General features: G+C 42.7%; 1 protein-coding gene across 2 annotated transcripts in view; it reads right to left on the bottom strand.

Moving 5' to 3' along the window:
* Positions 1–1,955: 1,955 nt before the first annotated feature.
* Positions 1,956–23,560, bottom strand: part of LOC147899223 (uncharacterized) — a 182,350-nt gene continuing 160,745 nt past the window's right edge. For both annotated transcript variants that reach the window (XM_087377635.1, XM_087377636.1), the window contains 12 exons: positions 16,031–16,096; positions 15,712–15,856; positions 15,562–15,626; positions 14,854–14,919; positions 14,622–14,715; positions 11,289–11,325; positions 11,111–11,168; positions 10,742–10,852; positions 10,558–10,625; positions 10,344–10,410; positions 2,710–2,778; positions 1,956–2,605 (listed from right to left, as the gene is read on the bottom strand). In XM_087377635.1, coding sequence (XP_087233761.1) covers positions 2,465–2,605; positions 2,710–2,778; positions 10,344–10,410; positions 10,558–10,625; positions 10,742–10,852; positions 11,111–11,168; positions 11,289–11,325; positions 14,622–14,715; positions 14,854–14,919; positions 15,562–15,626; positions 15,712–15,856; positions 16,031–16,096 — 987 coding nt within the window. In that variant the 3' untranslated portion in view covers positions 1,956–2,464. The remainder of the gene's footprint in view (positions 2,606–2,709; positions 2,779–10,343; positions 10,411–10,557; positions 10,626–10,741; positions 10,853–11,110; positions 11,169–11,288; positions 11,326–14,621; positions 14,716–14,853; positions 14,920–15,561; positions 15,627–15,711; positions 15,857–16,030; positions 16,097–23,560) is intronic.

The raw sequence follows: 23,560 nt of genomic DNA on the forward strand, positions 1-23,560 counted from the left end.
AGTAGTAATATGTTAAGGTCTAGATGGGTTCAAAGCTCAACATACCATTACAAGATCTCCTTTTGCAAAGATTGAAAGACAATTTGCCTCCATCTCCATCGTTTAAAAACTATTAAGTGTTGAGTAGTGGGATACCGAGGCTAGATTCTGGCTCAAGATGATCCCTCGAAGTAGAGACATAACATTGGTATCAGAGCCACTCTGATCATAAACAAATGTAGCATGTTCTTGCATAATCTGCAGCTTGCATGCTGAGTGATTAGATGAGGAGCAATTAAACTCTGATAGGTGGTGGATACCTTTGATTCTAACAGGTGGTCTACCCCACTAACAATGGATGCAAAATTCCTCTACATTTTTGTATGGGTGAGTTACTCTCCACATGGAGAAAAATATAAAAATGTCCACACTATTATTCCTTTGCAAAATTTTATAAAATTATTTGTTTGGACCTATTATTTCAGGTGGAAACCTATTATAAATACCTTTGATTTGGATTGATGTTCTACCTCATCTTGTAATGGATGAGACATTTTTCTACATTTTTTCATGGGCTCCAAATGGAAACACTTGAAAAATATGCCCACTCTTATTCCTTCTTGCATAATTTTTAAACTCATTTGTTTGGTAATTTTTCATTTCTTGCTATTGAAAGAAACATATTTTCTCTCAAATAATTGGAAGTAACTACTTTTTGGATTTGAATGGCGTGTTTGTTTTCTTTCATGTAATTGCAAGACGCTTTGGGTCTCCTCATATTAGATAGAAAGCTTTAAATTCAATAATTTGGTTTGCTTCAACATGTTTTCAATTGTAACACTAGGCGAAATTGTGATTGTTTAAAACTCATACACAAGGATGTACACTGCATAGGATTCAATTCATTCAGTGGGACGTCACTTTTGTCTCTGTAGTGAGATTTAGCTGTATTTGGAATGGAATATGGAGTGCCATCCTATTTCCTTCTTCAAAGACTGATTTGTGCACACATTTTATATGTCTAGGCAGCCCGCTTGTTTTCTACTAAGATAGAAAGAATATTAGATAGAAAGGTTTAAATTCAATAATTTGGTTTGCTTCAACATGTTTTCAATTGAACACTAGGCGAAATTGTGATTGTTTAAGACTCATACACAAGGATGTACACCGCATAGGATTTAATTCATTCAGTGGGACGTCACTTTTGTTTCTGTAGTGAGATTTAGCTGTATTTGGAATGGAATATGGAGTGCCATCCTGTTTCCTCTATTCTTGAAAGACTAATTTGTGCACACATTTTATATGTCTAGGCAGCCCGCTTGTTTTCTACTAAGATAGAAAGAAGAAGAGAATCAAGTACATGTTTCGTACAATGTAATTTACATAGAAGTAAAATTTACTAAATGGGTGGGGGCAAACCACAACTTCATAAGGTGAGTGGACAATATTACTTGTATACTATAGTCCCTCGTAATTAGAAAGTGTGAATATGAAGACATTATTCACTACTCTACCTATATTGTCAGTAAGATGAGTTTTTCTTCTTCCACACATGGCTCACCTAAATCTTTAATGGCTGCAGATTTTCTTACCTATCTTAGGGGAATGGATGGTTATACAAACCATCATATGATTCTTTAAGCGTTGCATGGATGAGTTGATAACGCTCAACATGTACAAGTTCTCACCAGTCCTACAATTATTACTATTGCAATTAGGAAGTACCTTTTTTTAAATGCCTTACATGGGCCTTGCATGCGACTTCTTCAACTTCCTAAGAAAGCACTTGCATGAAGCTCTTGGATCATCTATAGATAGGCACATATATGTCACTACAGTAAAAATCACATCATTTATTGGTGTACCTTAACACAGTACTTTACAATGCTTTATTCTCAGACTAGACGTCTTATTCTCAGACTTCAAATCCTAGACTAGACATGTGTTATCCCTTCAAATATCTGACCATTATTTTAGTATTATTTGACGATCACGAGACATGTATATGGGCTGAACATATCTTTCTTATGTATATACGCTTCCAAGTCTAGCAAAGCAATCGTAATCCAACTGTGAGTATATGCAATTGTTGCCTCCAGTTGGTCTATCTTGTTGACAAAGCAATCTCACTTCATAAAAAGTACAACTGATTGCGTAAGTATGTTACAAAGGCTCCCTTTCTATGTCTTCAGTTTTGTTTATTGCTATTTGTGGCATAGCTGAAAGGGTCCCCATTCTTTTAATTTCCAATTATATGCAAGTTATGTCTAGGCAATTTTCAACACGCCTTTCTTTCTCAATATATATACAGGAGTCGATACATCTAAGCGATTTTTAACTAGCCTTCTCTCTAATTTGATTTTCTCAATCATCTTCTTTCATACACCTTGATTCTTTACGCTCCATGCTTTCCTTTGGGGGATGGGAACAATACGCTATGAACATGTATGGACAAATTGCAACCTACTTGTGTTGTTCCACTCCCTCAAGGATCTTCATCCTTGGTTCTGCATTCTTCTTCTAATTCTGTTTTCAGTAAACCCATGCCAACAGCATTGGATTGTTCATTATCCATAGTTTGATCTACTTCCAGAGAGATAGGTGGACCAAAGATACTCAGAGAGACCTGCCATAGGATCGAATCAACAAACAAGAAGGAATAAAACTCCATTAAAAGCACAGAACCAAATTCAACTGATGGATAACAGAACAGAAGTTTGGTAAACTTACTGGTAAGAAAACGAGGCCATGCAGAAATCCTAAGATGACGAGTGCAAGATACATTCGAAAATAATACACCTATCAAAGCCATACAACACAGTAATTAGTCAATACTCACGCTTAAAAATTTCACCCTGCTGTTTTGTTTGCTAATATGATACTGCAAGTAGGAGACTTTTACAAACAGATGAGTTTGTCCTGGCCACACAAACAAATTATTCAATGATCCAAATGCTAGTGTCTGTACCGACTGCTGACCATTCTTGAGCTCAATGTTATTATCTGAAAATTTTACCACTGCCACCAATCCATTATATTTGACCTATACATAGTCCATCTCAGAACCTACTTTGCCAGTCATGTAACGATGTGATTCCAGTAATCCAGAAATTTTCCATGTGCAGGTCACCAAGACTAGTGTGATAATAAGTGCAGCAAACAGCCCTTTGTCACATCAATCCCACAAACATTCTGTTGATGTGAATAAAGCAGCTATCCACGGAGTTGCACACTCTATTCAATGGAAGAAGCAAGTGCTTTAAACAGAAGGCAACTCTAATCCAACAACATCTCACTACTTCCATGTAAATCTCAGCATTGCCAGGACTTCATGATAATAAAACCTGAAGCTTATTCCCAAAGTTACATCATTATATTTTTCCTTTCACAATAAACATGTGCTGTTTCAAATCATGAACATTTTTCCCCTGAAAAAGAACCATAATTTCAAGCTTTCAAAAGATCATACACGTGTCAGCTATTCTCAAGGCCACCCAATTGTTTGCAGTCTACATCTCAAGGTTCCGCTCATTGCCCAAGGCAACCCTAGCACAGATACTAAAAGCAATGTGGGGGACAATACAACCATCAGATTGCTCTGGCTGTGCGTCTAGAAATCACCTGCAGGTCAAGCCTTGCAAAAATGTGCCAAGAATCCTCTTGACTTGCTTCCATATGGATCAGAGGGCGTATATACAACATCCAACCAAACACTAGTGAACATGGTTACTAGTAGACGAGTCTGCTCACTATGCTTTGCATTAAAATCACAAATGTGCTGCATTGTGAGGCCACCCTATCCAATTCGGCATCCTTATGTAAGGTTGGCACCAACAAGAACTGCCGAGCATCGAGCTCCATCACAATATAAGATAGGGACTTTACTAGAGTCAGGTCAAATATCAACCACCTCAAAGTAAAGGTATGAATGATAAAGTTTATCTGATTTTCAAGGAAGTTCAGGCCAATTAACATCGCCTTTCTTAAAACAAAAAAGGATGTTAATGTGGTTGTGACAGAATAAGATGCAAACTATATGAACGGACAAATGGTATGTAATTGAAAGGATAGTTACAAAGCCATTTCAATGGGAAGAAGCATCAGCTTAAAAATTGATGCAAGTTTTTATCAAACCATACTGTCAGCTACTACTTAACGTAGTATGATGAAAGTTTTGTTAACCGTTGTTAACAAAGTTGTGGCCCATTTATGCCTTGTTCGACTTGTGATGCGTGGACATGCATTGGCCAAGTCGGCAAACACTTTTCAACAAAGGCACTGCACCAACGATCCAATCGTTTGGACTCTTTTTAGGAGTTTGACTTCACTTAAGGTCTCTGACATGATCTGTGATGGGAGCTAGGTTCTCGATGACCACGCTAACTTTCTATACTACCTCCTCTATGAGTAATGAGACCATGATTATGGGAGTCTCCAAGACAGTGCCAAATTGTGCAATTAGGGATCCTATAATGCCCCTGAACTCCCCAGGTAGTCCTGAGTTGCCAGGTAGTATGGCACATAGATTTGGTCTCCATGTTGCTTACCATTAAGCCATGCAACCAAGAGAGAATCAAATCCCAATGCAAGATTGCATAATGTTAGGGTGTATTCTTGGCCTTACCCCTTCATTGTGCTAGGCTCAACAATGGTTTGACATGACTCTAGGTGACCGCATACAAGATATCACTATGTATGGGATGGAAGCCTTTCTCCTCATCTCGCCTCGACAAATGAGCCCCTTGTTAGATATCAATGCTCCACTCTCATGTAACTACGCGGGAACCAGCTAACTCTACTTGTAAGCCCTCCATATGAGGAGAAGGCATTTGAGTAGCTCGGTTATCCGGTAGGTCCTGGTTTGGACACCAGATGGGGGCCATGTGTGGCCTGATGGCTGGACGGAGTTGGCGCACTGCCAATTAGGCTACATGCAAGTGCAGGAAGGCATCCCATGACTGACCGCATTGAGGGTAGACTGAGCATTTCCCAGGGCAGCCCACTCTCGGGTTGCGGGGCCCGTTTGGAGCCCTAGATGATCCTAGATGGCTGTGGGCCGAACGGACACCGTAGGTGAGTTGCTCTATTTTGCGCACCAGTTCTATCGTGTGGTCGGTGGCCTATTTCGGGACCGACCCCCAATCGATCGTTTTGGGTGGACTGGGTCGGTCACCCAATTGAGTCCAACCGACTACGACTGGTGGCTATATAAAAGCGAGCCCGTGAAGCCCATTTTATCACTGGCTACAGCAACCCTAATTCCTTAGCATCCAACCTCCGTCCTCTACTGTTTCTAGCTCGCCATCGAAGCTTCTCTCACAGGAGCGCACGGTTGGAAGGCAGCGCCATCTATTGTATCAGTTCTACAGTAATCAAATTTTTGATTCTCCATACTATTCTGGTTTTCTCTCTTGCGTACGAGATCCTGTTATCTGTTGAGCACAGACATTGTATTATTTTCTTACACCCCTTACATCTTGGAGATCCCGAATCGCATGCACCTTGCCATTGTGCAATCTTGGAGATCCTGAATAGCATGCACAATCTATTGTTTGTTCTGTGAGGAGAGCAAGATTCGAACAGTGGTGGGAGACTAAGGCGCTCCCTTGGGGAGCCCAAGGTCACAGTTCAAAAACCCTCCTTGAGGCAAAAGATCATTGAGACCTAAGGCTATCTCGAGGAGAATGCAAAGTGGCAAGGCTTGGGAAGGAAGTGTGCGGCGGGGGAGGGGGGAGCACGAGCGCACGAGCACACGAGACGAGGAGGAAAATGAGGATCCCTCCAACACAGGCCATGGACTGCCAGATCTGGGGGGGCAGAAATGATTCCATGGGGGCCCCAGGGACAGAGGGAAGGTGATCAGCCCAAAAGAGAGAGAGACGCATTAGGCAAATTGAGAAGAGGGAATGGACAGAGGACACAGGAAGGAGGGGGATAGTAGGAAAGAGGGTGGGTCGGCAAGGTTGGCTGAGAGGGAAAAGGGCGGGGAAGGAGAGCAGCTGTCAGTCAGCAAATACCAAGCAAGCAAGCAGAAGCTTTTCACCTCCAATCCCTGTTTGCAGCTGTTTAGAGCCTCTCCATAAGCCGCCTCTGCCTCGCCTTTTCCTGCCTGCTCAGCTGCCTCTATTCCGCCTCCTTTTCAGCCATTTGCTTCTGTTTTTCCCTCCATAGCATGCCACCTCTACCCGGGCTGTCTAGGAGCTGTCCTCGAATTGCTCTAGGTGGTCTTGACGCCTGTACGTGTGGACCTTCAGAGCTGTTTTGGAGCATTCCATCGCCAAAAACAGGGTGTTATGAGCTGCTGCAGCATAGCCGTCTACAACAGAGCTCCCTCTGAGCTGTTTTTCAGCCTCTAGCACACCTATACCAGCTGATTTTAGTTTGGTGAGTGGCTACAACATTTCGGACTGCCTTGCTGAGCCGCCTTGCAGTGTTCGGACCTGCATGTGGAGTTTTCAAGGGCTTCAAGGCTTCAACCAGCTGCTGCAGCTATGTATATAACCACTTCCTCAGCCGACTTGCACACATGAGGCCTGCTCTTGTGTTTTGAAGCCTTAGGTCAGCCGCTATACTTGCTGGTCCCCTCAGCTTATTGCGCGCCTTCTGGAAGCCCTCTTCCATCAGGACTTCCTTCTCTTCAAGTTCCCTACTCGTGGAGAACTTCAAGGGGGAAGGCTTTCCCACGTGGCAAACCAAGATGCAATTATTGCTGATGCGTGAAGGAGTTTGGGATGTTGTTGAGGAAGAGCGTCTTAAGACAACTGATCAGCAACAACGCAAACTATGGAAGCAGCAGAATGCCAAGGCCATTGCTCTTATTGGTCTTTGCTTGGCCGACTTTCTCATTCATCATGTGGACTTCAAGTCAACTGCTAAGGAGATTTGGGATCGCCTTGAGAACTTCTTTGGTAATAAAATAACCAACTCTAAAGTCTTCTTGAAGCTCAAATTTTATGATCCGAAAATGGAAGAGAGTGATGAGTTGAGTGATCATCTAGCCCGGTTTCAATCTCTTGTTCGACAACTCTCAAGTTTGAAGAATGTTCCTGATGAAGAAGATAAGATGGCCGTCCTCATGAAGAGTATGCATGGTATTTCTCGCTTTGAGCACACTCTTGAGATCCTTCGTCTTGCCACTACCACGTTTGATGATATGGTGGCCCTCCTTATTGAGAAGGATCGTTGCAATAAGGAAGCCGCTCTTGCCTCTCCTATTGATCATGCATTTGCTTCCAAAGGGAAATGGAAAACCAACAAGAACATTATTTGCAGGTTTTGCAAAAAGAAAGGACACACTGAAGCCCATTGCTTCAAGAAGAAAGCAAAGGAACAAGAGAAGCATCATGCCAATCTTCTGGCTTAAGAGGAAGCTGAGCTTGAAGAGCCCCCAAAGGAGATACATGCAGCTACAGCAAAGGTTCATGGCCTCTCTCTCGACAACGAGGATCCTTTTGACCAGGGTTGGGGCTTTCTAGGCCCCTATGCTATGTGTTTTGTGTTGAGTCACATAAAGGTTCTCAGCCTTGAGTTGCCCCTCTAAATTGAATATCTTTGGAGTCAATAAGAGGTCCTCTGCCCTGGGTTGTCCCCCAAAAATGATTGTATTGTGTTTTACTTTGGTTGATAGTATTGACCACCCAATTCAGAGTAAGGGGGGATGACGAGTGATGGTTTGTCCTTGCCGCTCGCAAGTTGACTGAGAAGTCACTATCACATGAGAGGTGTTCGATAGTTGGACTTACTCTTTGCATTATTGTGGTGGAGGGGGGATCGGTCTACTCTTGCGTGTTGGGTGTCACACCTCTTTGCTCTGAAGGGGGGTGTTGGAGATATCATAGTCAAAGAGTGTGTTGGTGTGAAGTGTTAGTGTGTAGTACTAGGTGATCTAGTACTAGTTTATGTGTCTGAGTCTTGTGTGAGTGCCACGTGTCATCATGGAACTCATCTCATATGCACTAGGTGCTAGAGTGTGTGTGAGTAGCCTATATAAAGGCTTGTACTTCACTTGTCATGATACACTTGATGAATGAATGAGAGCTTTTCATTATGTCTTCATTGGAGCATTATTTCCTCACGCCCTAACTCTCTCTCTCTCTCCCTTCACCATGTTTCTAACATCGCTTCTTCACCGCAGCATCCTGTCCAGGTGGGGAGGGAGCTAGAGGGAAGGGGCTCGTCCTCCCGATCAACAGCACACCCAATCTCTCTTCTAGCCAACAGTCCTCGAGTTCCAAAGGAGGAATCAGAACAAAAGGCGAAAGCATAGAAGTAATTTATTGCCACAAAGGATGATAATGAGAGCCCAATCCATATCTAGTGGTTGCCAGAGAAAAGGGGAGCACAGTACCAGCATCATCTATAACATCAGCAACTAAGGTGATGCCTTTAAACGAGACAAAGTAGGAATGTCGAGGTTCCTGTAAAGCCAAGGAAGGCTGAAAGACTTTCGACCAGTGAATGCTTTCAGCTCTTAAAGAATTTCCAAGCAAAGATTGCCGTCCATTCCATTCCAGATAAAAAAGAACATGCTTCCAGTCAAAAAGCAGGCGGGAGACAAAAGGGCAGCCAGGCAAAGTGCCATCAGTGCAGCCAAAAAAGAAATCCCATTGATCTCTCTCTCCCTCTCTCACACACACACACATCAGCTCCCAAAAAAAAAATAAATCTGATGCACTACAAGAGGGGAAAGGAAGACATCATAAAGCAGTGAATGTCCTCGTTAGAGGCCTACTAGTGGGAGACACTCTGATGGCAGATGCCAAGGCACTATTCACCAAAATGGGCATAAACCTCACCCTTGAAGGGGCATGGAGAGTAGGCAAGATGATGCACTGTCAAGACCTATGATTGTGAGATTCAAGACAGCAGCAGATAGGTCCACTTTTATGAGCATGAGAGCAGCACTGAAGGGAGCAAGGACATATCTAGATGACGATCTCATGCTTTTACAGCAAGAACACCACAAAGAAGAGATGGTTTGAGTTATGACAGCAAGTCAGGAAGGGAAATAGGCTGTTTATAGAGATGGCTAAGTCATCATAAGGGAGAGGGCAGAAAGGGAGAAAAGGGAAGATAGGGATAGTTTACGGCTGTGATGGACACTTTTTTTTCCTACAAGGGATTCAATCTCATAATGCACTTCTGACTTGCTCTCATAGGCCTTTTTGGCATTCTCAACTTCTAGCTGATGGGACGAATATCATCTTCATGCCATCCAGTCTCCATTCCCAAGGCGTATCCATTGATCACCTTCTCCCTAATGGTACTCTCTGGTTGCGCCGCCCTAGGCCCCCGACACGATAGAGGACCCACCAGAAGATTAGAGATAGCTTGTGGCAAGGTCTATATTCAGCAAACTTAGCTGTCCCAATCACAATCATATGCCACTAAAATGGCACTTTACAGGGAGCATTTCCTCCATATGACTGAGGATGGTTTCATACAGCCACCAAGATATCTACAGATCCACTTCTCGAATGTGTTAGAGACAGCTATGGGCCAGCCTTGGACCCATCTCATGAATTCCATATCGGAAACTGGATGAGAGGTCAAGACCCAAGTTGAGAATTCCACCGTGTGCAATATATGGGAGGTGGAGATACAGGGGCATGTGCTAATGAGATGCCCCTGGCACAAGGAGATGCACTTGCCTTTTCAGGCAGCAGTTTCACAACATAAACCAAGTCATCAAATATTTGGATCAGCAATATGCCACTCTTTTTGTGTTGAAGGTCACACAAGCAGTGTGTTAACAGACATCAGTGGATCATAGGCTTCTTCGCAGGAAGGAGCCCATGCTCAGTAACTACTCTGCACACCATGTGATCTACAGCCTGATATCCATATAAGTGCTGAGCCAAACCTGTACGAGGACAGATGCAGGGCCAGCAAGCATACACCCCATTCAAGGCACCCCTTTGCACCTTTGTGGTGCCAGGCGACCCACGGCACCCCCTAGTGAGATCCACAGAGCAGGCCAGGGGACACTAGACAAACTTCAGACATGCTCTAGACACATCAAGGTTCCAAATGGGACCTTAGTCTGGTCTGTGCACAGTTGTGATCACTTATAGCAGAATCAAAAGAAGCTGTTGCTGAAAAGCGTTCTATCGCCTGTAATAAATGCATAGTCAACCATGCTTATAGAGTTTTACAGCTTTCTGCTGACAAGTCTATCTTGCACCTTCACCCTAAATCAAAGGACAATAAAAAAGACAATGCTCCAAAACAACACAGGAGGCAGCAACTGTGTAAGTACAATCTCTTATAATCCTACTTTGAAAATTTCCCACACTATAATCAACAATGTTTTACAACAAGCAGGATACCGTAACTGATCTGAGCTTGTTACAGGTGTATCTTACCTCAAAGATCTTTGAGCGTGCAAAGAACAGGACTAATACTCCAACTAGCTTTGTGATTGTTATACCACTGCAGGCCCCAAGATACACATGTCAATTAGCTTGAAACTTGTTCATCAGATACCCACACTTCATCCAATAATTATGACACCCAAATTATACATTAAAAAAAGGGTAAGCTGCAGATTGCAATTGAAAAATTGCAATTGAAAAGTACCTAAAAACAGAAGCCCCCATAGTCGTCAAGGCTTTTGCAGCTCTCTCTGATCTGTCACCTTGCATTATCTGAGTCGTATAGAACGAAAAGTGTGATATCATTTTAAAAGGGAATCAAAGTAGTACTAGATACCATCCTGGTGATTCAAGCGTAGTAAGTGAACGGAAAATGAATCGGGACTTACTGAGAAAGAGTGTGTAAGATGAACACAAAACTCCACAGCAATGCCAATTGACATAACAAGATTAACAACAGAGATTGCATTCAACTGGACACCCATGAATGACATCAGGCCCTGCACAATCCGAGTATCGCAAAGGTGCATCAAAATTATAACATTTACGTTCTCCCCTGATTCAAGTAGATAACAACGGATTCCCACATAGATTTTCAGCAGTCACAGCAAACAAAAAGATTCGAAGGAAGCTCATTTCATGCAACTTTCAAAGAGTTGGATGCAGGGCCCATGATGCTCTTAGTTCCCTCTGCACGTTACACTTCGTATAATAGCTCAGAATAATCTAAACTTTTGTGGAGTCACTGTGATCCTTACCAGCATGTCCGTTACAATCATTGCAATCACAAGAATTATGATGCTCGACAGCCAAAAGCTGTGTCAAAACAGCAAATTATCCGTTATATATTTTTGGCATTCTTTCGAAATTGATATGATACTTCTCATGTGATGAAAAACTTTATCTCCAACATATAAATCAACTATAAAAATTTACCTGCTTGTTATGAAGAGGCTTACAGCAAACACAGCTCCTGTTCAAATAAATAAAAAATTTACAATTAGACAAGATATATGCAGCCTCACCCAATGGCAGCCCAAAATTACCAGAACATATGTCATCACAGTTTCCATAATATAATATATGTCATCACAAGTTTCCCTCATATTAGAATAAATTGAGAAGGGTAAACCACAATCATTCTGCAAGGTAGTTCTTATAATACGCATGGGTGTGAAACCAAATAAGGCCTATCCTTCCATGGTCAGGTTTATGACAAGAATTCAAAACCTGTCACACTTGAGGCTTACATGTGTGTACCTGTGAGCCCACAATAATGGGACTCATCTTGCACATACGAACCCACACATTGGCACTTCATTTGGCATTCAACATGCACCTTGTTTTCATGAGTCTTTGCAAGGCACTGATGCACAGGAGGAGGCTGCCCAACATGAGCAGGTGCAAGCCATAGTGGGAGCACCCACCATGGGAATGCCTTCTCATCCCATATCACCTGCATCGACAAATGCACAGGTACAATTTTTGGAGGCATTCCCTCAATGCTTCAAGGCCCTCTTTTACAGACGGGACAACAACTTGGTCAGTAGATATCCCAACAGATAGTTTGGCAGATAAAACAAGTTGTTGCCACTACTCTTCAGGATAAAGGCAAGCAAGGGGACCACTCGGACAGCCAGGATGCATTTTCTACACCATGCGGTGGTTTCATGGCACGTGCTAGACGCCCCTTTGGTTTTCACCCTACCATATCATTTCAAAAAGAGCAGTACAATACCCCCATATAGGATTCACCTTGGCATTAGTGATGCATTTTCTGCCCCTCCAAGTAAGTTCATGCCAAACAATGGGCATCCATCTAGCTTACAACTCTCTGCACCTTTACAAATGGAGCTATCGATTCTTAGTCACCCCAATCTTTCGTTAGGCACGCCCATGAGTCTCCACATGAGCACCATTGATCTTTGCACCCTGGCAGTTAGCATCCTTGAGAGGTGTCAGGTTCTCACCATACTTTGCAGCAATAGGAAAGAGGCCAATCCTCTTCCCAGCCTTTCAGCTCCCAACTTCTCCATTCTGATGCATTTTAACAAGGCTACACAGCCAGCAATTCATGCGCCCGTCCTACCACAGGTGAGCACTCAGCCAAACACAGCCCATGCATCATATGGGAGGTTCCTTGTTCTTGCAGGACAATGGCCCTTTTGGCCGACTCAAACATTGATGACATGCATGGTTGATTCAAAATGCGTGCCTAATGGATAGGTTCCAATTCAGACTGCTTTCGATCATTTGGTGTGCTCTTGCTGCAAATTATTTATTTATTTAAATGTTTTTCCAATTTATAAATCTGGGTTTTTTTTGGGTTGTGGTTTTTCCCCTAAAACTTAAAATTGCACAATGGCTTGTTGTGCTTTCGGGAAGAAATGTATTCTGTTCTAGACTTGCGATCTAGAATGTTAGTATTGAGGGAGATGTATTCATCCCTATGGAACGACATGTGGCCATCACAAAGACCTATGAAAGCATAAAGCAAACTTTCTTTTTGGGAGGGTCTTTGGAAAGATGTGGTGAAATACGTGACTAGTAAACTAAAGTGGACAGCAAACTCCCAACTACGTTGTTGCATCCATCGTTTTGCCTAACCTCTAGCTAACGGTGATCCTTGTGATATTCTACAATTCGGTGGTGACACGCTAGCCTACACCATGTGTGTGCCTGTGTTTGATGGTATTTGCAGATAACTTGTGGATAGAGAATTGTGTTTGTGTTCTAAACACCACAAATGATGTTTGCACATAGTGTTGCCCTAGGTTACCTAAGGCTCACTTGTAAGGGGTGTTTCACCAAGGCCCATCAAGTATATGATGGGGGGAGAGGTTGCATAATGAACAATGAGCCCTCCGCTTATATTTATAAGGCCAAGTTTGGCATTGAGGTTGCACAAGAACCCTGAACAATAAACCCTCTGCTTGTATTTATAAGCCCCAAGTTTGGCATGAAACCCTAAATACAAGGGTTATGCCTTAAATAACCCACTATTCTAGCAATAACTATGCCTTTTCCTTGCTTTTCCAAGAGCATCCCTCCCCCAAGGATCTAGACCTCAATTGATGCTCACTCTATTCTAACCCCACGTTGTCGCGAACCCCTAGTTAGACTCCACCTATATCCCTAAGACCAATGTGGATCAAAGTCACTAGAAAATGTGTTTTGGGACCCTGAAACGTTTCGAAAAAGAATCCCGAAACATTTCTAAGAAACGAGCATTTTAGGGTAAAACTCAAACATTAGGGTCTTTGGTCTTGAAGCTCTCTTCCTCTCCTTGGCTTGCCTCTCCGTCCCTTGGGCCTCATCCGGGATCCCTCGACCCTCTTGTAGGCTCATCTTGCATACATCTGGCCTCAAACCTAAGCCTTGCTCGTTCGAGATTAGAGTCACGGTTAATTCTTTGTTCCTTACCTTGGAGGGTTACCTACCCTAGCCAATACCTTCCGCGCCTAGATGAATAAGCCACCTAATTTAGGTACTAGCTAGCTACAGTTCTGACACGCTTTTGTACTGTTAGATGCGGAGAAGAACCATGGATCAAACCCTATGCTTGATCCTAGTAATCCCTATATTATGGAATGAACCCTATGCATCCGAAGAAGAGATCCGTCATAAGAAAGAGAGGAGAGAGAAGAGAAGCAGCAAGCTTGGGAACATTGCCCCGGTAACTTTCAAGAAGACCAAAAAATAGCCACCATCAACCCTTGGGAGATGCCTACTATATACGCTTGCAGCTAACCAACACACATGGGAATAAGAACACACCAAATATATTGATGAAGAGGAGAGAGGACGAACGACAAAGGCAGATCAGGCAGCCCTCAAGCACACATGCAAAGGCTTTCTAGAAGCAATAACTTACAAGCAAGTGACTCTTGTGAGCAAAGCCTCTGTTTGGAGATTCATCATCACAGTTTCTTAATGTTTAACATTGACAATTATCTGGTTTTTCGTGAATGGGGTAAAGGGGAGAATCTGCCCATAGACAAGGGCAGAAGGAAGAAAACAGGCCGCTGCATGGGGGGGGGGGGGGGGGGGGGGGGGAGGTGGTTTAGATATCAGATTTTTTTCTGGCAGCATTACTTGGCAGGAACTTCTTTGAATCTAATTGATCACAATCTTATCTATTATACACAACAATACATTTTCACAATCATCCCGCCTTCTGACTCTGTTTTAGACTATCAGCCCTCATATATGAATTGAATCCATCTGAGTGAATGCAGTGCAAAAAAGTGAAAATTTTGAGCCACTCACCTAAAGCAAGGAAGAGACTTAAGATAGTCATTCTCCAGATATCCAAGTATTGCTCAAAGAAAATGTAGGATACGGAGTATGGGAATATAGACATCTTCCACAGCCAAACAACAGAGTCAGTCATGAAATTTGAAGCACTATGCATGTACTATCGCACCTTAACAAGTTAACGAAGTCTCTAATATCAAAACACGAAATCTTATTAACCAGTAGAATCAAGAAAAATTCTCACCTGCAAAGACTCTGACAATTGTGATGCAAATTTCCGTGCAGCTTTCATGGAATTAATGAAGTCACTCTGGAGGTCAGAGAATATAGCGTTGCCATTTTACAACTCAAATGGATAAGAGCATCAAAATAATCACAGAACTATGCCAATTTCAATGAAACAGTTTTTTAGAGTGCTGAAAATGAAAGAGCATTCACAGAATGACAACAATTAGACTTGACAGATGTCCATGTCATCAAAGTGACAGGGTTTAGGGTATTGGAGAGTGGTTTGGGGATGCCAGCAAGGGACAGATAGCTTGCGGTTGTGAGGGAGCAAAACAAAAGAGATACAGAGCCGAAAAAATCCAGTTAATGAAAACCCGGTCAGCATTCGAAGAGTATTGCTGAGGGCAGCAAGGCCATGAAAGAAGGGGGGGGGTAGAATTGACTCTGAAGCAGGGAGAAGACAGAGTAGAAGCGTTGAAGGAGCTGAAATCTATTGGTCACGAGACTGATGATTTAAACATTCCAAGAAGTTGCAATGTAGAACCATAAAAATAAAATTTGCTATCCAGGCATACAGGAGATGAGAGAAAAGGGTAAAGTGGTTGTACTGTTCAAGGTTCGGTTCAAGAACTCAAACATATCTTTTCTTTGCAGCATGAAGCAGAAAAAAATGTATTATCATGCTATGGCACTCGGAACTTTACTAAACAGTATGCAAGTTCACCTGCTTGTTCAAGGGAGTATGGTAAGTTCGGAACTCAGACGCTTTGATAATGCCACTTTCATAACCTGCAATTGAGAAAAATGACATCGACTCAACTCTAGTTTACAAAACAGCCGACATACTTATGATTGCAAATGAAGATGGACATACCACTCAAATCAACACTACTTGAATATGCACCCACACCACCCTTGCTGCAGTCTGCAGAAGGCAAGGCCCTGAGAAACCAAGGGAGCTTTTCTTTGAATTGGCTAGTGGATGGTCGTCCAGCATCTAGTTCTGAGTGCAGGAAACACTGTTGCATATAGAAAGAATGCATACTAGACATAATCAAATAGACATCTTTCAGCGAAGTGTCACAAGCATAAACATCTTGAAGGAATTAGATGGCTCAACATATTCCAAGGCAACGTACAAAACTTCGTTGCTCCTACAAATGATATGAGGCAGCTACAAAGAGAAGCATTACCGTCGTGCAATCCTGGCAGATTTCACTGACACCACAATAATCTTCACCTTCAGGACAGCATGGCGGCTGACAAACCAAAACATGAAGACAATCCATTAAAAGTCTGTGAGGCATGCATCAGTTACTTACATCATTAGAAATGCTAAATTTTGTGAGACCCCACTACTTTCAATACAAAGTGATCTTTTTCTATTTTTTTTACATTGTCCCCAAAGAGACAAGCACAAATATGATGTAGTCTGTCTGTTTTTTTAACGAGAAAATTAAACGTTAGTATCAAAGTTTTCTTCTGTCTTGGAGGGGAGAATGACCTAGTTGGTCTGTCTGTAGGATTAAAGTATGCAAGCCAGCCTTCTAGTCTGAAGCTCTAAACAAAATATTGAGTGGAGGCGCCTTCAGCCACTCGCAAAGGAAACTTGTTGTTGTTAGAATTATTGTTATAATTTAGCAGTGACCAATGTAATGTAATAAGTAGGTTAGGGGCACTTTTCCCTCACTTAGAGATTTTTCCCCCTAACCACAGTTAGTTCACTAACTACCGTTAGTGAAGGATAAGGTTTTGTCACTTAGACAAAACCTATCACTCTATTCAGTTGTAACACTTATCTAATAGCAACTATCGTTTTCAGCTCTCTCTTTCTCCTGCTCCTGCTCTCACACTTTGCTCTCTCCCTATTCTCACATTTGGTATCAAAGCAGGTTGACCCTACTCCCTGCTCCTTGCCCGAAAGCTTCAGCCCGCTCCTTGTCCGTACAGTCCATACATTGTACAGATTGCTTCCGTACAACCTTCGTCAGGAGTCCATACATTTCTGCGCCTGCTCCGTACAGCTACTTCCTCAGCTCCCGTCTGTACTGCACCAGTGCCGTATTGCCGTATGCCGTACAACTGACAGCAGCGCCGTATGCCGTACAGAGTCTTAGCTCCCGCCCGTACTGTACTTTTTGCATCGTCGTACAACCTGTGTCGACTGATTCCGTACCAGCCCGTACTGTACCTGCACCGTACATGCTTGTACCAGCTCTTCGTCCGTACTGCTGTCCTTGGCTGCCTTCCGTACAAGACGTACGGACTGTTCCGTACAGTCTTCGTACCTTCCGTACATTCAGCGTACAGCTTGGCGGTACATTCTGTATTGTTTTGCCGTACAGCTTGCAGCACACAGCTCGTCCGTACAGTACGGCCATCGGTACCTCTGTCGTACAGTCACCGTACAGGCCGTACATCCATATGTCAGATGTACTGTTAGTTTCGTACTAACAGTTCCATACATTTGCATTTGTCCTTCTGAGCAAGTTTCATTCCTGCAGGCATTCTTGCAGTTGGTCGTCTGGCAAACATTTCTTTACAGATAGCCATTGTTTGGCGTAGTTCTTCTAGAAAATTTGGGGCATTTTGTATTCGCGCGCATACATTGCAAACACTTTGCAGGTGTTGAAGAAACTTGGAGCTACACTTGAATCAAGCATTGCAGACAGATCTGCAGATCTGGTCTGAAATTTGGGGCAAGTTGGATGGTACCAACTACTCCCTCTGGAGTTTTATGGTACGCAATATTCTGATTTCTCGTAATTTGTGGGACTATGTAAATGGGGATGAGTTCCGGCCAGCAAATGTGGCACCTAACACCCCTCCCCAACAAGGAGGAGGCAGAGGTTGTGCACAGGGTACAGCTGCAGCACAAGTTATTGGTGCAGTTATACCTACCACTCCAGAGCAGAAGAGATGGGATTCACGTGATGCTTTAGCTTTGTTGTGTATTTCTCTTTCAGTGAAAAGATTCATCATTCCGCATATCCAATCGTGTAAGACCTCAAAGGCAGCATGGGATATTTTGGAGAGCATGTATGCAGCTCGGAATGATGCCAGGGTGTCTTTTTTGAAAAGAGAATTGTCTCATACACATATGGAAGAGGGTGACTCCATGTCAATGCACCTCACAAAGCTACATGATTAACGAGAGCAGTTGCTGAATATTGATGAGATCATTCCTGATTCAGAGATGATTACCACAACTCTGAATTCTCTTCCTGAGTCTTATCTCAGCTTTCATACCTCGCTGAATTTGTCGTTGAGGGGGGGTGCAAATCCTCTCAATTTTCACGAGTTGATAGGACTTCTGCTACAGGAAGAGCAGACCATGGAAAACATGGCTTCACAAGCAGGTGAACATGCCATGCTTTCAAAATTCAAGCCTAAAGTAAAGGGACAGGCAAAGACTTCAGCAAATCAGCCTTCCAGTGGTTTAGGACAGCCTTCTCAAAAGGCTAAGAATGATGCAAGTAAGCCCAAGAAGAAGGGAATATGTCATTACTACAAAAAGCCAGGTCACTACATTGGAGAATGCAAGAAAAGGCTTGCAAAAGAAAAGAAAAACAGCTCCGGTATGGCTGTCTCATATTCAGCTCCTCATGCATCTGACAATGAGCAAACTACAGCCAACTTTGTGGAGCACGACTATGCCTTCTTGTCTTGCATTTTAGACTCTCAGTTGGCTGCTTGGGATAGTACAGCCACTTGTAATGATGACACTTATGCTTTTCTGACATGCAGTTATGATTCTTCCAAGGATGCATCAGCTTTCAGTGTCAATGAGACACAAAATACATGGTATTTTGACAGCGGTGCCTCAAAGCATATCATTTCCAGGAAGTGTCTCTTCACATCTTTGCATCTACCACCCGTTGGTAAAAAGGTTACATGTGCCAACAACTCCTATTCAGTTCATGGTATAGAAAGAAGTTGAACTTACAACCATTGATGGCTCAATATTCAAAATTTCTGATGTCTTGTATGTGCCTGGTATCACAAAAAATCTACTTTCAGTGTCCACTCTTAACAGAGTTGGATTTAAGGTCATTTTTTAAGATGACAAGTCTGCAGTCCATGACAGAGAGCATGGAGATTGCCTGGCACTTTGTTACGTGGTCTTTTTCAGCTTGACATGTATGAGAAAAGACCAGCACATGCTCTTGCAGTTTCCACTCCTACTGCTGCTATGCAGAATGCGGAGTTATGGCATGCCAGATATGGACACATGCATTATGGCAACTTGATGACGCTTCAAAAACATGCCATGGTTGATGCATTGCCTCCTCTTGAAACACCTCCTTCACATGCCTGTGAAGGGTGCATTCTTGGTAAAATGCACAGATCTCCTTTTAAGAAGGATGGATCAGTAAAAGCTGTTCGAAAATTACAGCTTATCCATAGTGATGTCTGTGGTCCCATGAGGACTCCATCATTGGGTGGTCATCTTTACTTTGTCACTTTTATAGATGACTACTCCAACTACACTTGGGTTTATGGGCTGAAACACAAATCAGAAGTGTTTATGGTTTTCAAACACTTTGCAACCATGGTGAGAATGAATCCGGACTCAAGATACAGACATTACGCACAGATAGAGGAGGAAAGTACTTGTTTGCAGATTTTGATGATTTTTTGAAAGACAAGGGCATTGTGCATCAGCTTACAGTGAGGCTAACTCTGGCAAAGCTAAGAGGAAAAATCGTACTCTTATGGAGATGGATAGATGTATGCTTTGAATTATGTTTTGAATCGGGCACCCACAAAAGCTTTGAAGACCAAGACTCCCTATGAAGTTTGGCAAGGGAGAAAGCCTTCTGTGGATCATTTCCGTGTCTTTGGATGCCTTGCATATGCTCATGTGCCCGTTGAGTTTCAGCATAAGTTGTCTGATAAGGCAATCAAATGCATTTTTGTTGGGTACAGTGCAGAGAGCAAAGGCTACCGTCTCTACAATCCTGTCACACGCAAGATTAATGTCAGTAGAGATGTTATATTTTCAAAAAATTCAGCTCACACTCAAGCTGAATTTGATTTGCCTTCTTCTTCCGATGATGTTTTTGAGGGGTTACTACCCATTGCCTTGGGTTCCCCTGCTGATATATCTGATGCAAATCAGAATTTTCAGATACCTCCACATGCTCCGATTCAGCCACAGGATGTCTTACCACCTCCACAAGCAGTGGAAGAGGTTGTTCAGCAAGAAATCGCAGATATACATGCAGCAAAAACAGTCCCAAATTGGCTGTTACAAACTCAAAGGGAGAGTAAAATTGATGCTCCATTACCTGGCAGAACTCGGAGTGCAGTAAGGCATGGGGGAGGTGCTCTTTCAGTTGAAACAGCTTATGCAGGTACTCTTCTTGATGAGGAGGAACCTAAGATATTTGAAGAGGCACAGGATAATGTGCATTGGATGAATGCCATGCACGATGAGTTGCAGTCCATTCAGAAAAATCAGACATGGGAAGTTGTCGATTTGCCACCAGGTAAACATGCCATAGGTACACAGTGGGTTTTCAAAGTTAAAAGAAAGCCAGATGGCACCATTGACAGGTACAAGGCAAGGCTGGTCGCAAAAGGATATGCTCTGAAAAAGGGCATAGACTATGAGGAGACTTTTGCTCCTACATCCAGAATGACAACCATCCGGTCAGTTATCGTAATGGCTGCAAATTTTCAGTGGAATGTTCATCGGTTGGACATAAAAACAGCCTTCCTTAATGGAGACTTGTTGGAAGAGGTTTATGTCAAACAACCTCCAGGCTTTGAACTTTTAGGAAACGCACTTCAGGTATGCAAGCTGAATAAAGCTTTGTATGGGCTGAAACAGGCCCCACGTGCATGGTATGCAAAAATTCATGCCTTTCTGACCAGCAAGGGGCTGCATAATAGTCCAACTGAGAGCACCCTCTACATCAAGAAGGATGGGGGGGATATTTTAGTCATCATTCTTTATGTAGATGACATACTGCTCACAGGGTCAAATGAAGATAATATTGCAGATTTTAAAGCTGAATTGCAGACCACTTTTGACATGTCAGATTTGGGGCTGCTACACTTTTATTTGGGGATCCAGTTCACTCAAGAGAAAAGTGGCATCGGTATGTCTCAATCCAAGTATGTGCAAAAACTCTTGGACAGATTCAACATGCAGGATTGTAAGCCCATAGCTACTCCCATGGAGCCGGGGCTGAAGCTTACAATGCATGAAGCAGGTGAATCATTTGATGTCACACTCTACAGTCAGGCTGTTGGATGCTTCATTTATATCGGCAATACACGACCTGATATTCAGTTTGCAGTTTCTCAGGTGAGCAGATATATATGCACAGCCCAAAGACTATGCATTGGTAGGCTGTAAAACGCATCTTCCATTATTTGCAAGGTACCAAGTCTTTTGGCTTGATGTTTCCCAGGGGGGGTGACTTGCAGATGCATGCCTACAGTAACTCAGATTGGGCTAGAGACTATGACACTAGGCAGTCCACAAGTGGCAATTGTTTCTTTTTGGGCAAAGCTTGTATTTCTTGGTTGAGCAAGAAACAATCTACAGTGGCTACCTCTTCATGTGAAGCTGAGTACAGGGCAGCTTTCACAACGACAGTTGAATGTGTTTGGCTGCGTCGTTTATTTGCTGATCTTCATCTTTCATTGGAGGGTCCTTCTCCCATTCTCACTGATAGTCAGAGTGCTATTGCAGTGGCAAAGAATCCTGTGTTTCATGCTCGCACGAAGCACATTGAGGTTCACTATCACTACGTCAGAGAGAAGTTGCATGCAGGAGAGATCAGTATGATCTATGTGTCAACACATGACAATGTTGCAGACATTTTCACCAAAGCACTTCCACGTGAAAAGTTTGAGGCATTTCGCAGTGCCCTGAACTTATCTCCTTTTGGTGATTGATCATTTCCTTGTACATGACATTAGCACTGCAGGGGGGTGTTAGAATTATTGTTATAATTTAGCAGTGATCAATGTAATGTAATAAGTAGGTTAGGGGCACTTTTCCCTCACTTAGAGGTTTTTCCCCCTAACCACAGTTAGTGACGGATAAGGTTTTGTCACTTAGACAAAACCTATCACTCTATTCAGTCGTAACACTTATCTAATAGCAACTATCGTTTTCAGCTCTCTCTTTCTCCTGCTCCTGCTCTCACACTTTGCTCTCTCCCTATTCTCACAGTTAAGCAGTGCAAAGAAAAGAGCTATGATTTCCCATAAGATTACTGACAGTACTGAGCATACAGCCAAAGCAATAATGGCATATTTAGTACAGGTCTGTGCATGGTTTTACTCAGGAAATCAGAAGAAGCCAAATCCAACAGTTTCAATCCTTCTTTTAATACTTATAATTCAATCATACATAGGTAGGAGGCATAGTGGTCATGGGACTTCCATCATTGTATAATCACAATTTTGAAACTGTGCTTGCAGGCGCTGGCGCACACTTTTTTAACTGTACACACTTCCCCCCCCCCCCCAAAAAAAAAAAGGGAGTATTTCTTTGAATGCAGAAAATTTAGGCACATGGCATCACGATATCCTTAGGCTTTACATAAGATGCCTCTGGAAGCTATGCCTGCCCCAGTACAAAACAAGGATCCCCCTGGGACTTCTGGGCTCAAAGATAAGATTACTAAACCAGCCATTGCTGTCCAAGATAAAGGAAAGACCAAGACTATTCCTACTCCTACTGGTAACGGGCTTAAATATAAGATTAATAAACCAGCCACTGCTGTCCAGGATAAAGGAAAGGCCAAGACTATTCCTACTCCTAATGGTAATGGCACATCTACATCTAAGAAAAAGCTAATAAAAAATATGCAAAACCAAACCCCGAGGAAATATGTATCAGCCAGGGGTGCCCTTTACTCCTCATACATCGACTGGTGCGTCCGCAAATGGTCATACCCATGCTGAGAACTCTAGCATTATAACATGGGCTATAGTGACTGCCAGTTGTACCCTTTTTCTGGAAGATGATGCTACCCTTTTACTACCTGGTCATCAGGATGTGATGTCACATCACCATCAAGTCTCGCATCTTTGAGGTGGACATGCAGCCCTGATTTTGGTTTTTTGTGTGATAAAATATGTACATATCTATAAATATGTTGCCACAAATAAAATGCTTGACTTACAATGTACAGGGTCTATGTGATATGCAGAAATGGAAAATTATATGGGCATACATCAACAGATTGCAGCCTGATATAGTGGCCTTACGGGAACATAATCAGCATGGTTATGCAGGCTGGTCTAGGCATTTTTCTTTTGATGTAGGTGACCACACATATTCTGGTGTGGTGGTTCTTGTGAAACATGGCCTTCAGCCCACTATGGCTTTTAGTTGACTGATATGGCCAATTGATTGTTATACAATGTCTTTTGCAAGGAGGGGTTTTTTAAGTTTGCCTTTGTCTATGCCCTACAAATCGCATGTTAGGGCATTTACATGGCAAACTATGCAATAGTATCTGTGGCGGCAAAATGCTTTTCTTTGTGGGAATTTCAATAATGTTCTACAGCCAGGAGATAATATGTCTGCTCATATGCACATGCTAGCCTCAGAGCGTGTGCGATGGGCTCAAAATTTCTTCAATTTGGTCTTGTTGACCTTTGGAAAGAGATACGGGCTCTAATTCCTGGATTTACATTTCAGCATAATGCACAGTCAGCTCATCATGCTCGTTTGGATCGATGGTATATGATTA

The sequence above is a fragment of the Dipteris shenzhenensis genome, chromosome 8 (genome assembly GCF_047967505.1).
Source record: "Dipteris shenzhenensis isolate YYH24624 ecotype China chromosome 8, Dip_SZ_1.0, whole genome shotgun sequence".
In the NCBI taxonomy this organism is placed as follows: domain Eukaryota; kingdom Viridiplantae; phylum Streptophyta; class Polypodiopsida; order Gleicheniales; family Dipteridaceae; genus Dipteris; species Dipteris shenzhenensis.